The sequence below is a fragment of the Mastomys coucha genome, unplaced genomic scaffold (genome assembly GCF_008632895.1).
Source record: "Mastomys coucha isolate ucsf_1 unplaced genomic scaffold, UCSF_Mcou_1 pScaffold22, whole genome shotgun sequence".
Taxonomy (NCBI): domain Eukaryota; kingdom Metazoa; phylum Chordata; class Mammalia; order Rodentia; family Muridae; genus Mastomys; species Mastomys coucha.
In genome coordinates this window covers 134,000,651-134,010,538 of record NW_022196905.1, presented here as the reverse complement: position 1 = coordinate 134,010,538, position 9,888 = coordinate 134,000,651, and the positions used below count along the sequence as shown (strand labels likewise).

General features: G+C 52.2%; 1 protein-coding gene across 1 annotated transcript in view; it reads left to right on the top strand.

Moving 5' to 3' along the window:
• The first annotated feature begins 6,412 nt into the window (after positions 1–6,412).
• Micall2 (MICAL like 2) overlaps positions 6,413–9,888 on the top strand; it is a 32,057-nt gene continuing 28,581 nt past the window's right edge. The window contains exon 1 of the mRNA XM_031338495.1: positions 6,413–6,739. Coding sequence (XP_031194355.1) covers positions 6,597–6,739 — 143 coding nt within the window. The 5' untranslated portion in view covers positions 6,413–6,596. The remainder of the gene's footprint in view (positions 6,740–9,888) is intronic.

The following is a 9,888-nucleotide window of genomic DNA, read 5'->3' as shown; positions in this document are numbered from 1 at the left end:
CCCTGGGCAAAGGTCCTGAGGCAAGACTGTCTCTCAGGCACAGCTGCAGAGGGGCTGTGGGGATGACAGAAACTGGAACTGGGATGGGACCAGAGATGGCATGTCCAAAGAGACAGAGGGAGACAGCCTGCTCTGCTTAGCAGTTTCCATAGAAACTGCTATCCCAGATATGGACTAGGGGAGCCATGGGAGTGGTTTGTAGGAGATAGATTAGGCCGGTGCTGAGGGCCAAACTCAAAGATGTAGAGAGGAGAAGAGGCCAAGAGTCAGCCTGCCTGTTGTTCAAGCAGCTGACTGGAGCAGTGGCCCCAGCTATGTAGGGCTGGGAGAGGTGTTTCTGGGCCAGAGAATCAGACCTTCAGTTGGAGCAACACTGAACTTGCGGTTGCCTGGAGCCATGTAGGATGCTGGGCTCAGGCCAGAGGCAGATGCCTGGGATTCATCTACAAGAATGTGAGTTTAGGAGCTGGAGAGAATGCTTAGGAGTTAGGTGCATGTGCTGCTCTTGCAGAGGACTGGAGTTTGGTCCCCAACACCAAGTCAGGTGGCTCATGATCCCCGTCCATGACTCCAGCTCCAGGGGCTCCAATGCCCTTGGCATCTGTGGGCTCCACACCAACTGCACAAACTCGCACACAGAAATACACATAATTTAAACATAAATAATTTTGGATTGTTTTTTTGTCTGTTTTTGAGACAGGGTCTAACTATATAGATCTGGCTATCCTAGAACTCACCACACAGGCCAGGCTGGCCTCAAAACTGACAGAGATCTACTGTCTCTGTCTCCTAAGTGCTGGAATGAAAGGTGTGTACCACGACTCCCAGCTTTAAAAATAAATGTTAAAAAAAAAAAAGGGCAGCAACAACAACAACAACAAAACCAGAATGTTCACTTAGAGCTGGTGCTGGGTAGGCACCTGTCATTCTAGGACTCAGAAGGCTAAGTCTGGAGTTTGAGGCTAGCATGGGCCACACAGCAAGACCTTGACTTAAATATACAAAAACAACAACAAAAGAACCCATCTGAATTCACCAAGGGCTGAATTCAGGCAACTAGAGTTGGGATAGAGGGGACTTAAGAGTGGGGCCAACAGCCTCAGGATCTGGCTTCACCTGAGTGGCCATGGAAGCCATAGGATGACATCCTCCAGCAGCAGATTCCTGGGCACATGGAGAAGGGACAGGGATAATATGGTCTTCTGCCTTGCCTTGCTATGGAGGGGGCAGGAAGGGGAGGGAACTTATCTACTATGTGGAGATGGGAGAAGCCACACATCTGTGAGGCTGAAGGGTGTGAGCTATTTGGTCCTCTTAGCCCAGGATGATCCCAGGACACCAGCAGAGGTCATAGATTCATGCTGGGACAAGGGGGACAAGAGGGGCAAGGTAGGAGTCCCTTGAATGTTCCTTCAGAGGCTCCCAATTTCTGAGTACAATGGCACCTGCTATACCATAGCGGATGAAAGCCTGTGTTTGGCCTTCCTGGGCACACACGTATGCACACGCGCACACGTGCTTGCACACTGCAGTCTGGGCAGCTATAGCGCAATGGACAGTGGAATAGGTTGTACACTGCACATTCCCAGGGGCAGCCATGTGGCTGATCCTGTGTGCTCCTGCACACGTGTCCCATGACTCATCTCTGGCTGCCTCTCCACGGCTCTCCAGCCTCAGCCTACCTCCCTCACAGGTATGCCTGCCGGTTCTCCCAACCCTTAGAACTCAGACACCCAAGACATAAATCCTGCAAAAATGAAACAGTGACCACAGGGTCTACGAGTCCCTCAGGGTGAGGGGCTCTCACTTTTATCTCTTTTTAGTTTTTATTTATTTTTTATTTTAAAAGAAAACATTTTTTAAACATTTATTTATTTTATATGAGTACACTGTAGCTGTCTTCAGACACACCAGAAGAGGGCATCGGATCCAATTGCAGATGGCTGTGAGCCACCATGTGGTTGCTGGGAATTGAACTCAGGACCTCTGGAAGAGCCGTCAGTGCTCTTAACCGCTGAGACATCTCTCCAGCCCCTTTTATCTCTTTTTAAAACGTGTCTGTATGTTTTTCCTGCACACATGGATGTGTACCTTGTGCATCGAGTGTTATTGTGTAGAGGTTTCCAAGACTGAAGCATCCCATCCTGCAGCATGCTTCTCAAGACAGAAGGTAAACAACTCCACGTCACTTCCTGAAGTCCCTGAAATTGATCAGATTCACTAGGCCAGCACCTCCCATCTTTGGCATTCGGAGAAAAGCCAAACTGCGAAGAAGACTCCAAGACTAGATCAGATGCCTTGGGAGTGGTGTGGACCAACTGAGTCACTTGGAAAGGAGTCTCTTCAGCCAGTTGAGCTGCCTGCAGGCTGTGCGATTACGTGCTGCAGGTTCTCAGCCCTCATGACCCATCCCCCATGCTGCGGTGGGCTTTGGTCATTTGAATCTTTGAGTCATTTCCGCTCCTGTAACTCCTCACCCCTATTTCTGTAAGTCACCCCAATAAAGCTCATGGGGTCACCAAGTTGGACTTTGGTGGTGTCCGTACTTTGGTCTGTGGTGGGCTCCCTATCTGACATGTGTGTCTCTCCAGGAAGTCATGTCACATTCTGTCTTAGTCAGGGTTTCTATTTCTGCACAAACATCATGACCAAGAAGCAAGTTGGAGAGGGAAGGGTTTATTTAGCTTACACTTTCACGTTGCTGTTCATCACCAAAGGAAGTCAGGACTGGAACTCAAGTAGGTCAGGAAGCAGGAGCTGATGCAGAGGCCATGGAGGGATGTTCCTTACTGGCTTGCTTCCCCTGGCTTGCTCAGCTTGCTTTCTCATAGAACCCAGGACTACCAGCCCAGGGATGGCACCACCCACAAGGGGCCCTCCCTGCTTGATCACTAATTGAGAAAATGCCTTACAGCTGGATCTCATGAAGGTATTTCCTCACCTGAAGCTCCTTCCTCTGTGATAACTCCAGCCTGTGTCAAGTTGACACGAAACCAGCCAGTACACATGACAAGTGCACACTGATGTCCAAAGAGGACATTGGCTCTCCTGGGACTGGGATACAGTTACAGACAGTTGTGAGCCACCATGTAGGTGCTGGGAATCAAGCCCAAGTCCTCTGGAAGAGTAGCCGGTGCTCTTAACCACTCACTGAGCCATCTCCCCCACTCCTAATATTTTACATACTTTAACAGTCTCCTGGAACTGGAGTTACAGGCAGTTGTGAATCACCATGCAGATGCTGCACACATAACCTGGGTCCTCTGCAAGAACAGAAATCGATCAGTCTTCTGCACTTTGTCTTTCTAGTCTTGGTATCCCTATCTAGTCTCTGTAATTTCTTTTTCTCCTGTATGCCTGTTTCTCAGCCTCCCTGTGTCTTTGTCTCTCTGTCTCTGTCTTTCTCTCTGTGTGTCCCCCTCTGTGTCTTTGCCACTCTCAGATTGTAATTAGCAAATGTCCTAAAAGGGCCAGACCCCCTACCACCACCCAGGAGATCAATGTGAATAAGAAAGACTCAATTGTGAGCACATGACCCTGCATTCACTGAGTGCCTACTGTGTGCATGACCCTGCATTCATTGAGTGCCTACTGTGTGCATACTCCCGTCTGGGAGAAAGCTATGCTTTCCATCGCAGTACGAGACACTGAGGCTGAAGGGAGTTGGGAAGGCTGTAGGTTTGATGCCCATTTTCCTGGCCTCCCAGGGCAGGTCAATGGGTTTGTTACCCCAGACAATGGCTGTCACTGATTAAAGCTAACTCAGTGAAAGCTGGGGCTAAGGTGCCACCAGGACAGAGGTAACAGGATGGGAAAAGGTTCCTCAGACTGGGGATAGAAATTACACGGGTAGTGGAGGCTTCTGGTTGGATGGAGGAGCACCAGCTATAGTGGGTGAATGGAGGGCTGGAGGGGAAGGCAGGGAGGAGCCGAGAAGAGCACCCAAATGACTTTAGTGGCTCAGTCGAGCTGTACAGTGGGCTCTTGGAGTCAGCTGGAGAACCAAGGCCCAGAGGGAACATGGTAGGGTGTGGCCTGCAGAGTCACGATAAGCGGGGCTGGCAGGTTCTGGTGGCTGATAAGTTTCCTGGACTTTATTCAGAGGGGAGTTGGCAAGAGGGGCTCTGGAACATTTAAGGAGCTCTGCAAGGTGGACTAGGGTGGACTATGCTGGGGGAGGACATGGGAAGGCTCGCAATGGTGGGCAGATTGGGGTGTTCTGGTTTGGGGGACTCTAGAAAGGCAGGCTTTATGAGGTGCTGGTGGTGAAGTCATTGGTGGCCCCAGGGGACTGTCACAAATACTGCCCTCAAGCTCCCATGGTGGCAGGAGCTGGGGGTGGGGATCGTGAAGAGGCTGGTCACTTGGTGACCCTGGAGATGAGATTAGAACTCAGACCCTGGCATGGCCCTCTCTGTGCCTTTGCTCACCCTTTCTCCCCATGTCCTGGCAGTTACCTTCCTTACCAGCTTTTCTGGTTCTTGTAACTGCTGCCTGAGGGTCAGGAAAACCTGGTTCCGGGACCAGGCTCTGGCTGAATGGGGTGTGATACTGCACTTTGTCCCCCTGACAAGAACCCTCAGGCAGGTCAGCTGTTTCCACCGGGCAAGGGTTGGGGCCATAATCCCTGGCCACAGGCTTGTGCGCTCTTTGGGGTGAGGAGCTAGCTGCCCACCTGCTGGCCCCATACCTGCTGCCTGTACCCAGGTGCCTCCTTGATGCCAGCCCACAGCTTGGGCATGGGAAACCTGTTTTCACTCCTGGTAGAGGGTGTAGAGACGACACTTGGCTCCAAGCCAGATGCCATTTTTGGGAAAACACCTACCTTCCTAAAGATCCTGCCTAGACAAGCCCGTGGGCCCAGCTGGGAAGGGCCAGTTCACACCGTTGGTGTCATGTCCAGTCCATCTGATGACATACAGATTCCTGAGGGGGTGGGGAACAAAGCTGGGCAGAGGTGGCGCACATCTTTAATTCCAGCCCTTGAGGAAGAAGCAGGTGGTTCTCTGTGAGTTCGAGACCAGCCTGGTCTACAGAGTGAGTTCCAGGATAGCCAGGGCTACACACAGAGATTCTGTCTCAGAAACAAACAAAACAAAACAACATTCAGGGCAAATAGAGTCCCTGGCTCTAACTGAGGACCTGGGAGAGGTACTTTCCTTAATCACCCCTGGCATCCTCAGAGGCTTGAAGGAAGCTAAGAGTCTCCTGTCTCCACAGAGACCCCTGGAGAGTCCTCAACAGTCTCCATCTCCTCCTTTGTGAATGCAGAGGAGTTATTCTGGTCGGCTTGGCACCGCTGAGGGTGAAGGAAAAGCAGACAGTATTTTAAAATTTGAGGCAGGATCTCAGGTCATCCATGTCAACCTTGTGCTCCATATGGATGCTGGATTTCTGGTCTTCTAGCCTCTACCCAATGAGGGCTGGGATCCCAGGTGTGTGCCATCATGCATACACAGTATCTGTATGATGGGAAATCACTCAGCCTCAAACCAGACAGTTGTGTAGACCCTAAAACAGGGACACTCTTTCTCAGAGGTTGCATTTATCCTAGCCTCAGCTTTCCCATTTGTCAACAGGCTGCCAACGTTAGAGGTTGGGGCAGGAGGGTGACAGTTAACTCAAGACCAGCCTAGGCAGCTCTTACTCAACCTTTTTTTTTTTTTTAAATAAAAGAAAGCGGTGGTGGGTTTGGACTGGAGAGATGGGTCAGTGGTTAAAAGCATTTGATGCTCTTCCAGAAGTCCTAGGGTTTAGTTTCCAGCACCCACTTGGCAACATAACCGGCTCCAATTCCGGTTCTAGAGGAGCAGGGGCCTCCTTCAGGTCTCCTGGGGTACCAGGCACACAAGGGTTGCACAGATACACGTTCAGGCAAAAGCCCATATGCATAAGATAGAATTGAAAGTGAGAAGAAAAAAAAACGTGGCTGGGGGTGTAGCTCAGCTGGTGGTATGCTTGCCTGGCATAGAGGAAGCCACAGGGTCCATATCCAGCACTGCATAAACCAGACGTGATGTGGTGCACAAGCCTGTAATCCGAGCACTAAAGGAGGTGGAGGATGGGGAATCAGAAGCACAAGGTCATCTTTGCTTATATAACAAGCTAGAGGCCAGTATGAGCTACAGAGGTCCCGGTCTCAAGGAAAACAAAAAAAGAAAATCCCGACGCCTCTGCTGGGAGTTATGGCTGAAGGCCAAGGCGGGAGCCGACGCCCAGTGTACCGGGCCCCTATTCTCCAAGTCCCAGGAAAGAGGGGGGCGTGGTCTTATGTGGGCGTGTCTTTGTGGGGCGTGGGCGTGGCCTGACCAAACTGAGGCGGTGTGGCCGGAACAAGGAGCCTGCGTGGAGCTTGGAGCTGGTGAGCCAGGCCTCCAGGGGGCGTGATCTCACGGGGGGCGTGTCTGAAGAGGCGGGCCTCAAGGGGGCGGGGCAGGCGGCCTCGCAGGCGGCTTCAGTGTGTGGGGCGCCGGTCTCCCGGCGCTCTCTTCTTCCAGCCCGGCTGGTGGTCGGCGGGTCCGGGCCTCCTCCGCGTCTCGGGCCCAAGCGGGGCCTGTGGCCAGCTCCTCGAGCCTCCAGCCCGTCCTGCCGTCCATATGGCCGCCATCAAGGCCCTGCAAGAATGGTGCCGGCAGCAGTGCGAAGGTTACCGGGACGTGAGCATCACCAACATGACCACCTCGTTCCGGGACGGCCTGGCCTTCTGCGCTATCTTGCACCGACACCGGCCTGACCTTATGTGAGTGCTCTTTGACCCCTCTGTCGGGCTCTGATGTGCCGCTGCAAACGGGAAACTGAGGCCACGCCTGCCTTGGGATCCGGGTCAGAGGTCTCGGACACACCCCTCTCAGATGGGCTACCGGGGCAGAGCCCAGAACCTGCAGGTACTGCCTACTTGGTGGTCTCCAAGGCTGTGGCAGTCAAGTAGCGTCTGTGCAGGCCACCAAGTGCAGCTGGGCCAGGGGCCAGGACGTGGGCTGTCCAGCCGGCTTAGTCAGTGGTGACTCAGGGCAGCGTCCGCCTTCCCTGAGCTCCCTGAGAAAGGGCAAAGGAGCAGCTCCTGGGGGTCTGAGGTCTGGCCCCAAGATCTGGCCACTTGAGGCTTCTAGTGGGATTACTGCCCCTCCCCTAACTTGTCCAGGCATCTTTGGGAAAGCAATCAAAGAGGGAAGCGGAAAGACTTTTTGCACCTTAGAATGACGGGGGTCAATGGAGTCTGGGCCACCATCCTTGGAAGTTGTAGGAGAGGACAGGGATGGGGGTCTAAAGTCTTCTATAGAAGAAAGAGTCTTGGCAAAGGAAGTTGGGAAGCAAGCTAGCTCTGTCTTGTTGAAGGACCTTGGCCCACAACTGAAACAGTTCTATCAGTTATTCACTTAGCAAACACTTAGGTAGACTCTGTTACAAGATCCTAAGTTAGGCTGGTGACCAGAGTCCTGGAATGGGACAAGATCACCTACAGCCCATGCTCTTTGGAGAAAAACATTCTCCTGTAGATGAAGCCAGAGATGACTGGTCTGGGAGTGTTTTCCAGGGAGGTCTTGAGAATGAGTGAGGCTCCAGGCAGCACCTGTGGAGCCTGCCTCAGTCAGACTTCTTGCTGTGCAGATGGGGAAACTGAGGCTCTGAAAAGGGAAAACAAATAAACAAACAAAACCAAATATTGTTCAGGTTACACAGCACGTCAGGCAGAGCCAGGCCTAATCCTATCACACTCCCTCGTGCCAAGCTTCACTGTGCTCAGGAAGTGGGAGTCTTGAGCAAGAAGTAGTCTTCGGCCCTGTGGTTATGAGACACAAACCCCCTTCCCCCCAGAGCTGCTTGGGAGGCCCCGTGGCATGAGCCTCTGTCACTCTCAGGGAGGTGGATGGTGTGAGCTCAGTGGGGCATCAGTCATATGGAAACTGGGAAGCTGAGCTTTGATGGATGCTGGGCCAGGGATGTGGACCTTGGAAAATCTACTTGGGATGGAAAGCTGGGTAGTCAGGTTTCCCCTGGTGGTGCAGGGGGAGGCTGGATGATGATGCAGAGCAGGGAGCTTAGATGGGAACTAGGTGACATGTTCTCAAGTGGAGCAGATGGAGATGTTGGGTCCTCAGCTGGTAACTGAACACAGACAGGGCCTTTGCAGATATGGGGTTTCCTCTGCTCTGAGGCAGGGGATATGTGTGCTCATGGCCTGATATATATAGTCCCGACAGAGGAGGAGAGGTGTACACAGAAGTCTATGTTTGTGTGTGTACTTGTGTTTGTATGTATATGTTGGCACGGGCAAGTGTTAAATATTTGCTCACTTATCTAATGAGTGCCTACTGTATACTGTGTAAGATCATCTCAGTCCCCAAAGTGCAGGGAGTAACTTCCTGGTCTCAGAGACAGAAGTTCAAGGTGATAACAGGGAACCAAGAGTCTGTGAGAGGAAGGAGGCTGGAAGAAGAGGTGCCCCCTCAGTTCCACTTTGGGAGGGTTATCTCACACCGCTGACTTCCTTCTCTCCCAGCTGGACTGATAGCTCCAGTGTCTTACTTAATGCTCTATGGAAACCTGGAGGTGGCTACAATGTAGCTGGTGCCCTACTGATAAGGGCATGCCGCCTGGGCTCAGTAGATGTGTTAGAAGTTTGATAGGAGTCTGTGAACATTTGGAAGGAGTTTGAAGGTGACAGAAATGGGAAGTCCAGAGTTGGAGACGTGAGCCCCGGGACATCCTGGAGCTCTCAGAAGCTGGGAGGGATAAGGACCTCATCTCCCGTAGTGAGTATGTCCCTGTCACACCTTGGATACCAGCCCTTTGGGAGTCTGGGGACAGGCATCCCTGGGTGTGGATTGTGTAATAGCAGTGGTGGGAAGGGAGTGGGGCTTCTGGCAGGAATCACAATTATTGTTGAGAGTTATTATTATTATTATTATTGCTGTAAAGCAGTAGTTCTCAACCTGTGGGTTGTAATCTTCTTGGGGGGGGTGTCAAATGACCCTTTCACAGGGGTTGCCTGAGACCATTGGAAAGCACAGATACAACTCATTAACAGTAGCAAAACTGTAGTTATGAAGTAGCAACAAAATAATTCTTTGGTTGGGGGTTACCACACAGGAGGAACTGTATTAAAGGGCCACAGCTTAGGAAGGCTGAGAACCACTGGTGTAAAACCTGGCTGGGTACAGGAGGAGGGACTTAGACCATGTGAATCCAAGCATTAAAAGCCCCCAGTGTGGGCTGGTGAGATGGCCCAATGGGTAAGGGGCTTGCCACCAAATCCGATGACCTGCCTTGGATCTGCAGGACTCACCATGGGAGTGACATCATCATCAGGACATGATGGGAGGAGAGAGATTGATTCCCAAAAGGTGGGATTTTACCTGCACGTGTGCACAGTGTTTATGTGTCTCCTCCTTCAAGTGTGTGTGTGTGTGTGTGTGTGTGTGTGTGTGTGTATTTAAAAACTCCCAGCCTATGTCCTGCCATGCTCTGGGCCAGGTGGCGGGTGGAGGTTGGAGGTGGGGGATGTCTCACTGCAAAGTTGTGTAACTACCAGGAGGAGTGGGAAAATGTGATGGACCACAGGTAGAGAAGGGCTATCCTGTCTAAGGAGCCCCATGGTCAGATCTTGGCAGGGTTGGGGGCGCGGCAAGTTCCTTCGGCCCAGCACTCTAACCCACTTCTTCCCCTGAAGACCCTCTGGCAGCAGGAAGGTGGACATCCTGTCTCCTTGTCCTTAGCTTTGCCACCAGGAAGTCCTTCCCTTTGTCTGACCTCAGAGGTTCCTCCTGCCTGCTGAGTGTGCTTCCTGTGGCCCTTGGTGGAGCACAGCTGTGAGGGAGCAAGCCTGGGCATGGAGCCAGCCAGGTGGGGCTAGGCTGCAGGCAGTGAGTTCACGTGTGCTGTCTCTGC